Source organism: Physeter macrocephalus, chromosome 1 (genome assembly GCF_002837175.3).
Source record: "Physeter macrocephalus isolate SW-GA chromosome 1, ASM283717v5, whole genome shotgun sequence".
NCBI lineage: Eukaryota > Metazoa > Chordata > Mammalia > Artiodactyla > Physeteridae > Physeter > Physeter macrocephalus.
The window spans coordinates 73,953,301-73,971,962 of record NC_041214.2 but is presented as its reverse complement, the minus strand read 5'-3'; the positions used below and the strand labels follow the sequence as shown (position 1 = coordinate 73,971,962).

Sequence of the window (18,662 nt, the reverse complement as noted above, 5' to 3'; positions counted from 1 at the left end):
TCATTGCAATCATTCCAATCTCAATTTTGTAAAATATAAGTTCATGAATCCAAAAAGTCAGGGTGGGGGGAGGCTTTATAAATGATCCATGAAACCGATTCAATTTGTAATGGCTCCAACAAATAAAAAGACCTGTTTTTAACAGAATTTTAACTCAGATTTTCCCCTAAAACTTCTAAAATCACCTTATGAAGATGGTTCACATCCTTTTAAATGAACACGTATGCTGAACTTAATATTAACAGCTAAAACCCCACATTTTATCAAATCCAACATTGTCATATTTTGTGTGCCATTTAAAGAAAATGCTGCCAATTAAAGTTGTAAGACATCATCCATTGTAACACATATAACTTCAGAGATGTTAAACTCTTATACAGCTTATATATATATAAATCACCACCTAAAAAACTTTCTGCTATTAAGTGGACAAGAACATCTACAACCAAATTCAAATAATTTTTATTTCTCTGGAGCCCACTTTAAGTTCAACAGCTATTTCAAGAAATACATTGTTACTAGTTTGCAAAGATTCAGAGGTAAGAGTGCCATCTACTGAACAATTTGCATAGCTTTCTTCAATCCAAATGATATTCCTCTACCATTCTCATTTAAATTTATTTCTACTGTCAACAAAAGCATTTTGCCGAAGAATGACCTCTCATCAATAAGTGGACTTCCCAGAGGCTTATAAAATTGTTCAATGAATTCATCAACCAAAAAACCAAATGTGATTATTTGTACTAGTAATTTGTACCTCTAAAATCATTCAGTATGTACTTAATTTCTATTTAACTACTGATTGTCTTTTGTATTAAATGTGCTTTCAGGATTTTAATAGTTCTCAATTCTCAGTCCTTCACATACTGAACACAGTAACTGGAATTTTTCTTTTCAGGCTTCAATACAGGGTTAACTTTAAAATAATGAAAAAAGGGGAAGGGAAACTTGACCATCCAACTCTACAACACATGAAAGACAGTACAAATCTAATATAACTCTGGCATCATTAGATGATCCTTTGGTCAAACATGAAATGTGGAAGTGGAATCTGCACACTGTAAAGCTTTCATGTATTTGTTTTCCCTAAATGCCTTCTATTCTGGAAAAGGCTTATGAAATTTTTTTCCCAAAGCAGTTGGGATGAGCAAAGGGGAGTAGAGAAGAGAGAAGAGAAGAGAGAGAGAGAAAAGCAAAGAATAAAATCAGGTCACTGCTAAGATTCAAGTCCAAATGCAGAAAAATGGAACAACGCCAAAGCTGAAGACGAACTGAGAAATTTAGGATTAGAGAATTGTTGACAATCACCATCCACTGGTCCCTTCCTACATAAGTTAAGCCCCATCCTCTCAGTGAAACACATTTTAGAAAAATGTTCATTTATAAAATGTTAACTAGGTTCTAACTTTTAAAGCTCTCATATTATTGAAATGCTGTATTTCACAAAATAATTCCAGATGTGAGATATTAATATTCAAAACTGCCAAATGAACCAATATAGTGTATTTTTTAAACTAGTACAGATTTGCTATATGTAATCGTGGCACAGTGATTAGTGTATTTTTTCATTTTTACTTTTCCTAGAGGGTAGGCAAAAGATAAATCCTAGTAGTATCACCACCATCACCAGGTTTTTATTGGAAAATGTATATAATTGTACAAGGAAAATACCTAAGAAAACAAGTTGCATATATATTTATTCTAAATATTTAGAACAAACATGATCATGAGCTATAAACTTAACAAAAACATGTTTCATTTCATTACACACAAACCTTTTACTTGAACACTACAAACCTTTTACTGTCATTAATATAAAGCATGCTGTCACTATTAAAATATGTACCTCAGAACTATCTCCTGCCCTCAAAGCCAAGATAAAGTGATGAACTAAACAATAATAAGCAGGACTTCCCTGGTGGCACAGTGGTTAAGAATCTGCCTGCCAATGCAGGGACACGGGTACGAGCCCTGGTCCGGGAAGATCCCACATGCCATGGAGCAACTAACGCCGCACACCAAAACTACTGAGCCTGCACTCTAGAGCCCACGAGCCACAAGTACCGAGCCCACGCGCCACAACTACTGAAGCCCACACGCCTAGAGCCCATGCTCCGCAACGAGAAGCCACCGCAATGAGAAGCCCACGCACCGCAACAAAGAGCAGCCCCTGCTCACTGCAACTAGAAAAAAGCCCACACACAGCAATGAAGACCCAATGCAGCCACAAATAAATAAATTAATTTAATTTAATTAAATAAAAAATAAATCCTAAAAAAACCCAAAAACAATAATAAGCAAAATGTATTGGAGCACTAAAACCACTACCAAAAAAAAAAATTTTTTTTTTACCATAACCGGAGGTGTAATTAGGGCCCCGACGACCTCTGCCTCTTCCACTATAAGACCTAGAACCTTGTACAGAAGAGACGGTACTTTCATCAGTGGCATATCCTTTCTCTTTTTCAGGCCCTCTGGTGGAAGAAGGTCTGAAACCCATACCAATCTGTCGTAGCTGTTCATCAATCTGCAGGCGTTCCATTCTTAGCTGTTCTACTTCCTATAACCAAAACAAAAAAGGATAAATCTTACATGTATTTTTTTGTCTTCTTAAAGCCCAGAGCTTGAGCTATACTCCAGTCCTACGAATGAAAGAAGCTGTGATCTTGGGCAGTTATTCAGCAAAGTATAACCGCATTCCTAGTGAACACAATTTACAAGGTCATTTGCTAATTCAATTCACCAAGCATTTACTAAATGCCTTAGCATCATGTGCCAACTATGCTAAGTGCTACAGGTATGCAAAATAAAAAGACAATGACCCTTCTCCTTCAAGGGAATGTTTACACACAAGCATTAGAATAACCTAGGGGATGTTCAACAGACAAGTGCTGAAATAACCTACTTAAACAGCTAATAATTACACAAAATTACCAGATCTAGCCTTCAAGGAGTAAAAACTCTGCTAAATGAGGTAAGGTACCATTTATGACAGGTACTATTAATAACCTACTTTCCTATCAAAATGACACTTGAGTTGTGACCTAGATGAACTGGCAGACTTGGTCATTCAGAGAATGAGGTCATTACAGGATGTGCAGGTAAAGTATCTAGAGAAAGCTCTTGGCTAAAAGGCAGTAGAGTATTGGAAAGATGAGTTTTAAAAAAAGGAATGACATTATCAGGGGTGCTTTCAAAATATTAACACAGCAGCCAATGATGAGTGACTAAAAGGAAAACATAACTAGAGACAGCAGTTGAGATACTATAAACAAGAAAAAAACAGCAGGAATAAGAAGAGTAGAAAATGACAACTCCAACTTATAGGGAATTTCTTTTCTAAAACCTTTTCTCTTTATTCATCAACCCAGACAGACTATATTAAAAACAATGGTTAAGAATTATCAACTGATATCTATGGGGGTAGTACATGTGATTCAGAGAATATCAGTTACCAAGAAAGCCCACCTTCATTCCTGGTTCTGTGTCCTATCTGCATCAAACACAAGAGTGACCATGTCTTAAACAGTACAGAAAGAAATGTAAAAGTACAGAGGGAAAGAGAAAAAATGTACGTGAGGCCAATCATTTTACTACAGCAAAGGACTTATAATATTCTCATGCAGAAAGAAAGGGCAAATATGAAGCTGAATTAACAAAAATATTTAAAGACTTAAAATTTACTACAAATGTAAAATTAAAGTTTAACGTGTGGAGCAACATGATATAAACACTATACAAACCTTTAGATAAGCAATATGATACTCTAAAAGAACTTGCACATTTCCAATGCTTTCTTTAGTGCCAACAAATACAAATGGAACCATCCCCTGTAAGAAAACACAACATCCTCAGTATTTAATATTTATGTTTTCTAATTTCTAATTCAATCTAATCTTTTAAGTATATAAACCAACTTTTAAAGAAATTTTCCATCAAACTGGCATGAATTTTCAGACTAGATATATCACTTTAGTAGTGCTTTCCTTAAAAACATAATAAAACCCATTAGCCAGGTTATCCCTACAATATGTGCTCAGATAGCAAAACTTTCAACATGTGTATAATGGAAGGAGTACTTCGTGACCATTAATAGAAGTATCATCTACAGACTCTCAATATTTACACAATGTAAAGAAATTACTGATGTGGGCAATTAGTCACAAGTTATTAAAGCAAATGAAAGGATTAACCCAGACCTGGTTTACTTAGCTGAATTTCAAAAGAGGAAGGTTTAAAAAAGTGAGGAGGAGGAGAATAAGATGATGATTTTTTTTTTCCTTTAAAGAAGTAAACTTCCAGCTTCCTACTGGCTAAGGGCAAGGAACAGATCCTAAGTAACCTCACCCAATCAATCACAGTGTCTTTCCTCATTTTCTTGATTTTACAGAATAGTTCCTAACAGTTATCTAAACAAACTGGCTTAACTTTGGATTCTAAATATGGAATTAAGTGTAGCTTAACTTTTTATTCTATGTAAGAAACTAGTATGTGACTTATTTTCAAAATAATTTTTTAAAAATTTAATTGAATTTTAGTATGGGAGATCAAAAAGAAGAAATGCACCAGGGCAGGTGCTAAGGCTACAGTACAGAGCACAGCTATCATGGAGCTTAAAGCAATTGACTATAAGGAAGTAATTACAACTAGGAAGGCATGAAACAAGGGACTCTAACTTAAGCTTATTAGGAAGTGAGAAAGTCTTGACAGTGTCCTCAAAAATTCACATGCAGAAAACAGAGGATACAAAGTGAATAAAAGACAGGGGAGGGGAAAAAAAGAGATCTAAAAAGTTTTAATCACATACTGTATTTCTGGGACTATATTATTTACGTTGATTATTTAATGTTCATTAAAAATTCACTTTAAGAAATATCCCAATTCTACAGCTGAGAAAACAATTTGCTCACCAGCCAATTTCATATCCAGTTACTTAATTCCAAATAACATCCACGTGTTAACTGCCAGAATCTATGCTAAGGAATAGGATAAAGTCCCTGTTCTAAAGGTAATCACAATCTCAGAAAAGATAATAAACCTTCCTGTAATAATCTCGTTGTACAGCATTAGTGATATGAATTTTAAAAGCACAGGAATATTAGGTAGAATGTGAATTATGCCATCCCAGATGTGGAAATTTAGGGGAATTCATAAGAATATTATTGTCATTTAAAGTCAATATTAAAAATAAATAGAATTTTACCAAGTAGATAAAAAAGGTAAAGTCTTTCCAAACAGCTGATCTGCGATGATTAAGAGAAATAGAATGACTTGACCCCCAAATAGAGATAGTAACCAATAGTTACCTCCAAAGAAAAGGAGCAGTAAAAAGGCATCCTTAACTGCACATATTTTACAGACTATTTTAATAGGTATTATAAACCATTAAAAAAAAAAAAAACTGGAGTAAAGAGTAAATGATTATTACTGAATATATGAGTTTACATCTAAGTTATTTCAGTGAAATTTCTAGATTTAAAAATATTTTTTAAACTGCTTATGTATAGTTAACAGGTGACACTGAGACAAACTAGCACTCAGAAAAAAATAAAGCTGATCCTGCTCGTGATAACATTAAACCAAAAAAAAAAAAAAATTGGAGGGAAAAAACTAGAAATGCACTTCTGAACAATCTATGACCTGCCAAACATGACACAAAATTGCATAAGTCAGAAGGCAAAAATATTTGCCACATACATAAAAAGACTAACTTACTCAAAATGCAAAAGCTTACACACTTCAGTAATAAAAAATGACAAAAAATATGCAAAGGACAATCTGTTTATAGAAAATGTCTTTCAAGCAAATGGAAAGATAATATGTACATCTTCTGAATGGCACTAATTAAACTGTGATAAAACTCAGTATTGGCAAATATGTGGAATACAGACATTTTCTATACTGGTGGAGGAATGTGTGGGAAAACTAACAAGATCTAAAAATTTAAATGCCATATACCCTTTGATCTAACAAATACACTTCCAGGAATTTACTCTTCAGTCACAAGGGATCTTTGTCGCAACATTATTTTTAAGAGCAGAAGACACAAAAAGGCAACCTGACAAGTCTAAAATCTATTAGACATGATGGAAAGAGAAAGACATGGACAGGACATAAATATAATTTATTTTTTACACCACACCTTTCTGTGCTATTCTAACCTTTACATAAACCGTGTTTCTTTTACAATTAAAAACTCAAATCTAATCTTAAAACCTTAATTAACTGACTTTAAATATTCACCAGGTGCCTACTCTATACAGTTCATTATGCTAGGGAATGAGAATTCAGATTTGATTTCTTGACTTCAAGGAGCTCCATAACCTGGCTTGGAGACGTAAGACAAACCAGAAAACAAAATATAAGACTTAAAGAAAATCATTAAATACACAATTATATAGACAATAAAAGCTACGGTATACAGGTGGAAAGATCATATCAGGCTAGAGGTGAGTCACCAAAGACTTCAGAGTAAACAAGTTATAAACTGAGTCTCCAGGGGATTTAGACAGCTTTTTTTTCTTTCTTTCTTTTTGGCCACGATACACAGCTTGTGAGATCTTAGTTCCCCAACCAGGGATCGAATCCAGGCCCACAGCAGTGAAAGTGAAGAGTCCTAAACACTGGACCGCCAGGGAATGCCCCTAGACAGCTTAAACTGTGAAATGGTGGCCCCAAATAAGCCAATATCAACCTTCAGATTTGTTTTCACATGCAATGTTTTGAAAATTGAAAAACTTTGTGTACTGTTTAGGTTTCCAGCTTTTCTTTAAAATATTGGAAGAAACAGCAACACATAATACATGCATTCCTACACAGCAACCAGATTAAACGTGAGCAGCATGTTTCTTTTATAGAAAGGCACAATGTGCCCGCCCTTTCCTATCTTGTACATCCCAACTTGCTTCGTAATTTACATAATGTGCTTGGTATCTTTTAGCATTTTAATTTCTTAACTCTGGCACAGAAATGGAGGTAACAATGACCAAAACTACAAACAAAGGAAAGTACAATAACTTCTTAATTTATGAAGGAGGAACTAGAAGAATTAGCTTGCAACAAGATAGTAAATACTGGAAAGCAACTGGGAATAAGTCAAGCTAAGGGAAGACTAGATATTAGTATCAAGCTAAGAAATTTATAATTGAGTCATTAATGACCCTGCCCAGTAAACACCTTGATCTTCAGATCAATTTTAGGCAGTGGTTGTATGCCAAATGGATCACCATTATTTTATATATTAAGTATAAACAGGGACAGTGCCAATTATAACAGTATGACACCCTCGATTTTAATCCTCATCTTAAATTCAAGAAAAAATAGGGTTCCCCCCCATTTGGGGCATGGTGTTTGCTTAAGAATAAATTAAAATTACTTGAGGTTCACAGCAGTTTTTGAAGCAGTGTAGGATGAAATCAATCCACAAGTACTCATTTGTATAATAGTAAGACATTTCTTTTCTCTCATTTGTTTTTAAGTGTGTATTTACCTCCACATTCTAACTAATTAAAAGGAATAAAGGAAATGGTAATCTTTCATAGGCATCTTTACAACATCGAATACCAGCTGTGAGGCTATTTATCTGAGCCCAAATCTACAATTTTCTCTGTGTCTCTCTCTTTCCTTAAAAAAAAAAACTTACTCTGTCCGATCGGCAAACAAACTCTAGTTATCATGCAAAACTGAGGAAGGTGTGAATGTACTGCTTTCTGGGAGATAATTTGGGGGGAAATCCTTGCCTCATGTTCAGACATGCAACTTATACAGAGTTGACCACTGGAGCCACAAAGGTGAGAGATGCTTACAGTGGTGGATGAGAAGGAAAAATACAGCACTGTGGACAAGACATCAACATGTAAGAAAAAGACTGAAAAAGAAATTTCAGAAAGTTGGCATCAGAATTACTAGCAACATAAAGCTTAAAGATTTCAATTAAGAAATGGTTAGGGCTTACAAATTCTAAAAAAAAAAAAAAGGTCAAGGAAGTGTTACTTATCAAGAATTCCTTCACAGCCGACTGTTTTGTTTAGAATATCAAATTCTTTACACTCTAAGTACAAAAAAAAGAACTGTTAGGATTATCAGTCTTTTTTTTTTTTTTCCCCAAAAATTGGCTTTTTTACCGACATACTGAGAAACAACCAAGAGCCCACGGCCAACAACTGAAAGATGACTTGTTTTCTAAGTGTGTTAAGCAACATTGTAAGGAACAGAACTTTTTAAAAAAGAAAAATCTGCTGCGAAGCATAAGCAGTTCATTGGATATAACTTTCCTAAAACAATTTTCAAACTATAAAAAATAGTACTGTAAGTCAACCAGAAAAAGAATGGGGGGCGGGGGAGGGAGACACATGACACAGGCAAATTATGTTTTAAATACTTACATCTTCTCTAGGTAGTTTATTTTCATTGTCTCCTTCAATTCTCACCCGAACCACACCAGATTTGTCTACTATTTCTTGAATAACTTTGCCATTCTTCCCAATTACTTTTCCTTTAATAAGAGAAAACATATATAATGGTAAGTTAAAGACCAACACTGCTTATCATTTCAACACCAGCCCAAATAATCTGACTTACTATCAAATTATAAAAACCAAGCAAAACTTCATCTTCTTACTCTCAATTAACTCACCCTAAAGACCACTGAGGAACTTTATCCTTGGTATGAAACCTTCACTTCGGTACACCTACGGCAACTACTATTAACTGAGATTGACAGTGCCACTCACATGTAAGCCATTTTCAATGTCTAAATATTTTTTAATATGTTTTATATCATTTTTCTATTTTTAAAATATCAAGTCCAACCCATTTATTTCAAAAACTTGGATATATAAATGAAGGCAAAAAGAAAACTTTTATTTTGGCATTAAACACATCAATTTGTTTACATTTATGACATATTACATATATTATTATTCAAACAACTAACAAAGTCATCAATCTGGCTTTTAAGTTCCTATTTGTTCAAAAGACACCTGTGACTTCAAGATTCTTTTAAAATGAATAGTCTCTTCACCAAAATAAAATGTTGACATTTAACAAGTATTACATTTTACACATGTAAGTTTTTTAAGTACTGCAGAACTATACAACTACATACAACATGTATATGGTTTGCTGTCTTCCTAGATATGAAATACTGTAAAATGACATAAAATTCAAATTATTTACCTTCTCCACACTTAACCTGTAAGTCTGTCACATAGCAGTTTTTGAGTATCCAATAATTAGAGGAGAAACTAAAAGGAGGATACGAAGATGCTCTTCCCCTTAGGAACTCACTTGTTATAAAGCTAACATACACCCATAAAGTAACAAAGCAATACTGGGTAGTGTTACCTGGTAACAGAAGTAAATGTTCAAGTGACTATCAGTATATGGAATAGATGTATCCTAAGTTAACAGCAACATCTTATTTGTTAAGTCCAAATCCTCAATTAATTAAAATTTTATACTACATCAGCAATCTATTTCCACAATAAATTAATTTTTGTTGAAAGAGGTTAAAATGTAAGTTTCTCCTATTGCATGCTTGAGAGAACAGTTCCCAATAAAGAATAAATAAGGGGGGAAGGAGATAAATAAGGAAACAATGGCAACAATAAGCCGGTCAATACAGCAGACACTATTATAGGATTTTCAAACCTCCTTGCCCAATAACCCTAAATTTAAAAGCACCAGCAATTGAACAGGTAAAAAGAAAAAACAAAGGAGTAGGACAGGGAAGTCACATGATGTATGTCTTCTCTGAGCAGCCCTAGCAGCAGCATATAAAAGCAACCTTCATGTTAACACAGTGAAGCTCAAGCAGCAACTCCATCCTTGACCCTGCTAAAAATAAGCAAATATCTTTTCGAAAAAACAAAAATCAGATTGATATATCATACCCACTCCCCCAAATCTTTACCTCTTCCTTCTTGTGAACTATACCAGTGGTGAGTGAATATCCATCACCCTTCTGGGGTCTGTGGCAAGGACCTACCTGCAAGTTTTATTTAGTCCCACCAGAGACCGTCAGTATTTTAACTGATCATTTCCACAGTTTAAATTCCAAAGCATATTGACAAACTGAAGCAGACCTGTAGTATAATTTGAGCACTGAGCATAAATGCTGAAGGGACAGAGTAGAGAAGTGATTAAAGAAGGCTTCCAGGAGGTGAAAAGTTTCAAAAAATTTTCAAATCAATGTTCATGTAATACTTTTGATTTGGGAAGGGTGGGAATGGTCAGCAAGTCTAGAACCCTTGGAACCTGAATATGTGCGGGAATCCTCTCTGAAACTTACCAAGTAGTCCTCATTCCCATTTACATCTCAGTCCTCTTTTTTTTCTCTTTCACTTGGACTAAGAATGTACTATTTTTCAAAACACTGCTTCACCCAGAAAACATTTTGGAGGAAGATGTAGTACTACTATTATACACACCAACCAACTGAAGTCCTTACTTCTGAGTATTTCACCAACACATTAATAGTTGCTAATATTTATTTTCTAAACAGTAAACAAATAACCCAAATCACCAAAGCCAACCAAGCCAGGGTGGAGGAAAAAAAGAGACATGACAGGTACTCACATCACTGCACAGATAAACGAATACAGAGAAAAATCTGAGAGCTACAAATACATCCAATTTCCTTATTTCTGAAATATCAGGAATTTTTACTTAAAATTAACACTACCACAAATTCTACAAGACCAAGGCTATCTTCTATAGAATTGTTGGGCTGGAAAGAACCCTGACTCCCTTGGACACACTCACCTCCAAATCATTTTTACAAGTGAAGAAATCTTAAGTTAAATTATGTTCTGTAAAAGCAGCAACCAAAATGTTAGTACTGATAGCTGTCAATAATAGAGTATTATATAAACAACAAAGGGGATCATTTTCAAAAGCAGTTTTCTTGTCAAAGGCAATTTCATTAGGCAACAATAAACATTTGGTAACTTTTTGTATCTTAACATTTATTAAAATTATGTACAATTCCTGAGACGTTTAATTTTAACCTCTCAACTCATAATCTCCAGCAATTCAGTGTACAGTGAACAGTGGTTTCTAAGAACAGATTAAGTGGAGATTACTTAACTGGTAGTATATCATACGCATCCAAATGTTTGGGCAGAAGTGAAAAGATTTTTATATAGTTGAACACCATGAAACTGTCCAAATTCTTGTGTTGTACACTATTATCCCAAGTGCACTATTTGCTACTGGCCAAAACAAACATCTTTTTTAATAGTGCAAGTGTTGTTTTTTAATTAATTTTCACCTACTAATGTTTTACAGAATTTGACAAGTAAAACATGTATAGAATCTTCCTATAGGCGTAACTATATATAAATGGAGCCCAAGGGGCTCTAACTATTTCATTAAGGTCAAAAAACTAATGAGATTCAATAGATGACAAAAAAAATCATAAAAAACCATTCCCCTAGTAAATTTTGCTACATCATGTTGATGCTTTATGTCAAACTTTTAGGATAATCACTAAGTATTTAACATGTGACCAAAGCTTCTCCCATGTCTCAAACAGCATTTTAAAGGACAGACAGCACAGATGTAGAGAATATTAATAACAAAGCTGTTAAACAACTAATCCCAAGCTATAATGCTCATTTAACTGCACCTTCAAATTCAAAAAATTGTCAAGTAACTTAATAACCCATGGGTGCAGCAGTTTTCACTGAGTGTCAAAAACTTAATAGTGAAACCTCCCCTCATATCATCATCACCATCCTTCTCTCCTGCCTATGACTTCTTAAACTTTATTCTATGCCTTTGCAACAACTATTACTTACTTGAGGCCTACTGTGTAGAAGTTTATTACCCTATTGTTAGTCCACTCTTACTTTTTCTTCTACATTAAACAAGAGAAAAAAATTACCACAAATACCTTCTCAAAAAGTACTACAACAATTTTGATGGATATATGAATGATAAAGACATCAAGCAAATGAAAATATTAAGAAAGAGGCCAAAGGATGAAAAGGTTTAAGAAAAACTATAATGACAAACTGTTATAAAAAAAATACTCTACATAACTTTAAGATATCAGAAAACGCTAATTTTCAATTAAGTCACTGTATACAATTAAATAACATTTAACTTATTTAACATTTAGTAGAAGTACTTACCAACAAGATTCCTAGGAACCTGAATAAAATCCTCCACAAATTCCAAAAAACCTCTAGCCTTTTTTACAGCATCAGCACTCTGGTAGGGAGACAGGGGAAACAAACATGAAATTCAACCTTGAAGAAACCCACAATCCACAACAAAAAAAAAAATAAGAAAAACTGAATTATTATGCTCTAGTACAAGATTCTGCTCAGACCACCAGAGTGACATTTAAAGTAAAGTAATTCATGAAGTACTTTTCCAAAAAAAGTCACAGTAATCATTAAAGAGCTAGGAAAGAGTCTTTTACAACCAAAATATGTTAGACATCTCTAAGGTCCCTTTTAAGCTCCTGAGAAAATTAACAAGAGAGTTTAACTTACTTACATTAGCCAAGTTTTAACCTAATCCTAAATACATCTGGCCCACACTCCTATGCTGAATTCTCCAGGTGAGTGTTAAAAAAAAATTGTTCATGTTGTCTGTACTAACTGCATTGTTTTTTCATTCTCAACATAAGAAATGATTTAAAAGGCTGTTTCTGCAGATGCATTTAAAAAAAAATTACCTACTGATAACATCATTAAAATTCCTAATCACTAATGGTTATGCTTTTAAAAGACTAGAAGATGGGGGGGGTCCTTCTCCGAAAGAAATTTATAGTTCTAGTAACAGTTAACTTCCACTTCTAATGTTCATCCTTTAATAACCATAGGTCAAGTATATTGTGTGCTCACTGTATTATACACAGCAAAAATTTTTAAACCGTATTTAATCCTCATAAACTGTAAGGTAAGCACTATTATTATTCTCATTTTATTTTTTGGAAAACTATGCAGGGAAGCTGAGTAACTCTCTCCAAGCCCTCCCAAAGTGGTAGAGACAAAATTCCAATTCAGGCAGTATGGCTCCAAAGCTTTTCATCTCAATTACTTTGTTATACTGCCCACTTCTAACGGTTTCAGAAGTATAAATCAGGCCTCTAGTAAGATTTACTATATGACTCAAATGAAAAGTCAAGACTTGAAATTATCACCCCCAAAAAACTCATTTACTCTAATGTGAAGGATGGTCTCAATGAAGAAAAGTCTGATTTATTTTTCAGATTATTTTCCTATTCACACAGATGTCACAATTAACCAGTGACAAAATATTATTCAAATTCAAGTTCTACAAAAGCTATTATTCTATTATATGCTATTTATAACTGCCAGTGCCCAACAGTAAGCACTCAAAAAATATTTGAATAAATTATCTGTAATGCACATAAAACAGAGTAAAATTCAGAAGCAGTTGATTAAGGAACTTTTGAGAAGAGTACACATTAAACACAACCTTTAATCCACCTACATACATGTAACGATTGCCAGGCTGATTAATTTAAAGTGTTTCACCCTTCGGAAACTGAAATTCCAGACAATAGTTAATATGTTATAGGAAAGTTACCCAAGGTGGGGGGCAAACAGCTTACCTCGCCGTAGATTCTAAATGTTCCAGTATCTTCATCTAGCTCAATAGCTGTAACTCCAGGAACCTTTCTAGCTTGCTGTATGTTACTACCATGTGTTCCTATTGCCAGGCCCATCAAATCTTCTCTCACAACAAATTCCTCATGAAAAGCTGCTGCAAGTTGTTTTGTGCACTAGTAAAAGAGGCAAATTAGAAATAAAAGATCAAAAAAAATTTTTGTACACCCATGTTCATAGTATTATTCACAACAGTCAAGAGGTGAAAGCAACCCACATGTCCACTGAATGATTAATGGATAAACAAAATGTGATATGTGAGTACAACCAGAATTATTCAGCCTTAAAATGGAAATTCTGATACATGCTATGACATGGACAAACATTGAGGACATTATGCTTAGTGAAATAAGCCAGTCACAAAAAGACAAATACTACATGATTCCACTTACAAAGGCATCTAGAGTACTCAAATTTATAGAAACAAAGTAGAATGGTGGTGACCTGGGGCTGGGAGGAAGGGGAAATGGGAAGTTGTTTAATGGACACAGAGTTTCACTTTTCCAAGATGAAAAGGTTCTGAAGATTGGTTGATCAACAATGTGAATACACTTCTCAACACTATCAACTAACTGCACACTTAAAAATGGTTAGGATGGTAAACCTTATGTTTATTTCACTATAATTTTTTTTTAAAAAGAAAAAGAACTAAGAAAAAAAGGAATAAAGGAAATTCATTTGGGGTCATATAATGGAAGGGGAAAAAAGGTCGACCCGTCTATTTAATCATGGTCACAGAAAACAGTAATTCTAAAATAATTTTCCAGAATTACTGATACAGGAAGCTCTCCAATTCAGATGATTCATGTTTCAAAACTCATTCACATATCCCTTGTTTGGAACTTTTAAATTAATAAGGGCATTCGTGTACTTATCCTAAAGATAAACGTACCCCAATTTCTCTAAGACAGTGTGTGTATGCACAAGTGCGTGTGGGAGGGGGTGGGGGGAACACATCTCCTAATAGTGTGGCAGCGAAGAAGAGGAGAAAACAGGAATACCTTAGGATGGAGAGAAGCAATGAAAGGCTCTTTTTTAAAACTACAAGCCATGTATCCTCCTCTCTTCTTACCCAGGAGTTGTTATAGTGAACCAGTTACTAAGGAAATGCATTGTGACTCATACAGGACAGTAAAAACCAGCAATAAAGTTCTACTGGAAATCCCTAGTGAGTTTTTAAGCTCTTTGGCACCTGTCATCCAAGTCCTAACAAATAACTCAACAGGCATTTAACAGACAAAAGGCTATGTTTGATAAAAGTAATAGAAAAAAGTAATTCTTCTAAGGACACAATGACTCCAGTTATTAGCCATAAAACAGGTCCCAAGTTGCCTTACCTAACAGTCAAGTAGTTTCAGCCAGGTAACTTGAATATACTCATGAAACTAAATGGGACACGCAAAAAACCTTTTACAAGTAAACCCACTTACTTCTAAATGCTTAGTGGCCTCTTCATTTCTGGACATAAGCATCAACTTCGTACGAATACTTCTCAAATGCATGTCACTCAAAATATTTACTCTCTTCACAGTTGCTTCACTGGCAGACTATAAACACACAAGTTAATCACTCAAAAACTTAAATCCTTTTTCACGGTAATACAAACACAACCTTCCACATAAGGCCTTCTTTGATTTTCGTCTACTATACTTCTCTCCTCAACTAACAAGCACCGCCCCCTGCCACAAGTTAACCTTACTTTGCTTTCTTAATTTCCATATTACTTAGATCTGCTCTTTAAATTGGGGGGCTCTTTAAATTATGATTGGGGGGCGCGGGTAGAATCCAGGATGCCATACATTAAGGATTTTATGATGTAAAGAAAATTATATTGATTTTTCCTCCTTCCTCCAGGAGAAATTTACAAATTAACAATTTTATAACTGCAAAAAAATTTCTCCCACACTGTATTTTAATAAAGTCACTATAAAACAAGTTAGCTTTTATCTTTTAAAATGTTTAATTATAAAATCTGTACCATATTCATTATCTACCTTAAAATGTGGAGTTATCTTACCAGTATCATTAGCTGTGTGGTTTCTGGATGGTAAAAAATTCTGCATGCTCCTACTGCTTTCTTAAAATCTTTATGTGCATTTTCATTAGCACACCTAGGGAGAAAGTAATTCATGGGTAAGACCTAAATAATAGGTTAAATTTAGAGGGCAGTTATAATGAAAACTCAGTATTTCATTTTGACACCACCCATTAAAACTTTTGTTTGTTAAAGAGATTCTCTATCAAAGTTTTTGACTGTGCGTCTGGGGAAAAAAGTTTTTTGTAGCACTGAAAAATCCTCTTGATTCACAAAACAATTCAACAGTAAACAAAATTACTCACGCCTCTCTCAAATCCTCAGGAACATCCACTGTGCATTTAAAGAAGGTATTTTTTTTGACAGTTTTATTTTGATTGACAGGCCGAAGTCGTTCAAACGTGACTATTTCATTGTAAGTGGCATCACAAGCAGCATATTCAATGACATAAAACTAAAAGACATCAAAATATTTTAAAAATCCCATCTGAACAAAAATAATGAGCTTTAAATGAAGTTCTAATTACCTTGCTCAGTTTAACCAGTAGACCCTCCCCGCTTGTGGCACAAATACTAAGCACAGCTTAGATACATCAATCTGATTTGCCGAAACTAGATTATACATTCTTACAAGCATGAACTATGGTGGTCCTCACACACCTGCGTTATTTATACCTCTGGAGAACAGCTTTGGAGTTTGCAAATCCAGAACACAAATATATATTACTGGTCTCATGACTTTTTGAAAGGCATGATTAACTATTTCTAAAGTAGGCTTTTAACAACTAAGAGTTGGGGTAACATTTACAGAACCAAGAGTGGAGGTATTTCCTTGGAAGTCAGTCACAAAGCAAGTTTCAACATCACTTACTTCTCCTTTCATCATTCGAACTTTAGCCAACCACCATCCACATGGCTCTTGATCGTTTGCTCTTGAATACACCTGACAAGGAAAAAAATGCCCTTATTCCTTCATCCAAAAAGACTTTAACACTATAGATGATGACTTATTATAAGCGCAAACTTCCATTAAATTCAAGAATCAAAAATTTTATTGTGAAGAGCAATACAAAGAATAGCCCTGCTCACCACAACTACAGAAAGCCCTCGCACAGCAACAAAGACCCAACACAGCCAAAAATAAATTAATTTAAAAAAAATATCGTGAACAAAATGAAACTGGTATACTAAACATGATTTAATAAAAGTTATATACGCTTAAATTTTACTACTGAAAAATAAAACTGAACCCTCTTTGGGCAATTTGGCTCCTTGGAAATAGAATTCCAAATTCAAGAGGGTTTACTAAACATAAATATTATTATTTTTTTTTAAAGAGTTTTTTTTTTTTTTTTTTTTTTTTTTGCTGCATTGGGTCTTCGTTGCTGCACAGGCTTTCTGTAGTTGTGGCAAGCAGGAGCTACTCTTCATTGCGGTACGCAGGCTTCTCATTGCAGTGGCTTCTCTTGCTGTGGAGCATGGGCTCTAGGCGCACAGGCTTGGTAGTTGTGGCTCACGGGCTCTAGAGCGCAGGCTCAGTAGTTGTGGCGCACGGGTTTAGTTGCTCCATAGCATGTGGGATCTTCCTGGACCAGGGATGGAACCCGTGTCCCCTGCATTGGCAGGCGGATTCTTAACCACTGTACCACCAGGGAAGTCCCAATAAGTATTATTTTAAAGAAATGCTTCTTACAAGACAGTTTTACATGGTGTAAAACATAGGTCTTTCAGTTTCTGTCAACACTGTTCATCTTCGAGCATGGCATTCTGATGATTCAAGTATCAGAAGTAAGGATAAGCTAGAACCTTAATAAGATGTATTTTAAATCTGTTATCAGTATTTATAAAATGTTGAAATTAAGAACTGTTTTTAGAAAGTTTCTAAAATTTCTTCCTATTTTAAAATTCCTTCAAGGTATGACATTTAAATCCCTTGCTGAGGAACTTAAATGTACTAGAATTCTAACAAAAAAAATTATACACACATTTAGTCCATCTAGCAGAGTACGTACCTTACAAAACCTCCTATGCAAAAAAAAACCCTGTATCTTAGGTATTCTATAATTATCAAGTATTTTAAAATATAATACATTAGAAAAGTTTCCATTGAGAATTAGAGTTATTTTTTATGACACAGCAGTTTGATATCTTTTCAATACATGAGAAGCGGGGGCTGGGAAGAGATGACTAAGAAACACTCACAAAAATCTTGATTAAGCTAAGGTTGCCCCTACACAGGTGGGCAGAGAAATCTACCAATCAATATATGTTAACAGCCATTTGTGAAATAATGCAAACAACTACTGATAGGCAAACAGTTTTGGAAAGCCTGAAGCTTCTATCAAGATGATAATGAGAGAAAATCTTCGAAGTGGTGGAATACTGGAACTAAAAATAAATAAGCCGAAACTTCATGATCAACTTTACTGCATACCATGATTAGAGAAAAGCTGAGGGGAAAAAAAGCCAATATACCAATGAAGCTCCAGTGAACTCAATTTTAGCTTCTGCATTTCTTATATGAGTACATCTAACTATTTCTTGACTCTATCCTTTCTTACAACTCTTCCAAAAAATAAGAAATTTTTACCTTTTTTTTTTAGAATAGAATAAAACTCATTCTGTCTTGCAATTGTTATTAAGCATCCAATGAACCCTTACATAAATCTAAGACAGAATCCAGGAACCTTATTTTTCCTACATCCTAAAATACTCTGCCATCTTCTTTGACTAGAAAGAAACAGATGACGAAGAAATGCACATTAGTCAATCCAACTGGTTAAATATCAGAGTGGTGTAATTATAGGGCAAAGATGCTAATATTCTATTCGATAAAATTAGAAGCCATCAGAAGTTCCAAAATACAATCGACCCTTGAACAACAAAGGGGTTAGGGGCGTCAACCCTCCATGCAGTTGAAAGCTGAGTGTAACACAGACGGCCTTCTGTATACGCAGTTCCACATCTGCGAACTCAACCAA

General features: G+C 34.4%; 1 protein-coding gene across 9 annotated transcripts in view; it reads right to left on the bottom strand.

The window, feature by feature from the left end:
• FXR1 (FMR1 autosomal homolog 1) overlaps positions 1-18,662 on the bottom strand; it is a 57,125-nt gene that overhangs the window by 10,904 nt on the left and 27,559 nt on the right. For 4 of the 9 annotated variants that reach the window (XM_028491517.2, XM_007116431.4, XM_007116432.3 and 1 more), the window contains 9 exons: positions 16,553-16,624; positions 15,987-16,135; positions 15,664-15,757; positions 15,077-15,193; positions 13,592-13,762; positions 12,138-12,216; positions 8,385-8,494; positions 3,744-3,830; positions 2,353-2,560 (listed from right to left, as the gene is read on the bottom strand). In XM_028491517.2, coding sequence (XP_028347318.1) covers positions 2,353-2,560; positions 3,744-3,830; positions 8,385-8,494; positions 12,138-12,216; positions 13,592-13,762; positions 15,077-15,193; positions 15,664-15,757; positions 15,987-16,135; positions 16,553-16,624 — 1,087 coding nt within the window. The remainder of the gene's footprint in view (positions 1-2,352; positions 2,561-3,743; positions 3,831-8,384; positions 8,495-12,137; positions 12,217-13,591; positions 13,763-15,076; positions 15,194-15,663; positions 15,758-15,986; positions 16,136-16,552; positions 16,625-18,662) is intronic. The other 5 variants (XM_007116433.4, XM_007116434.3, XM_007116436.3 and 2 more) reach the window with 3 other exon arrangements.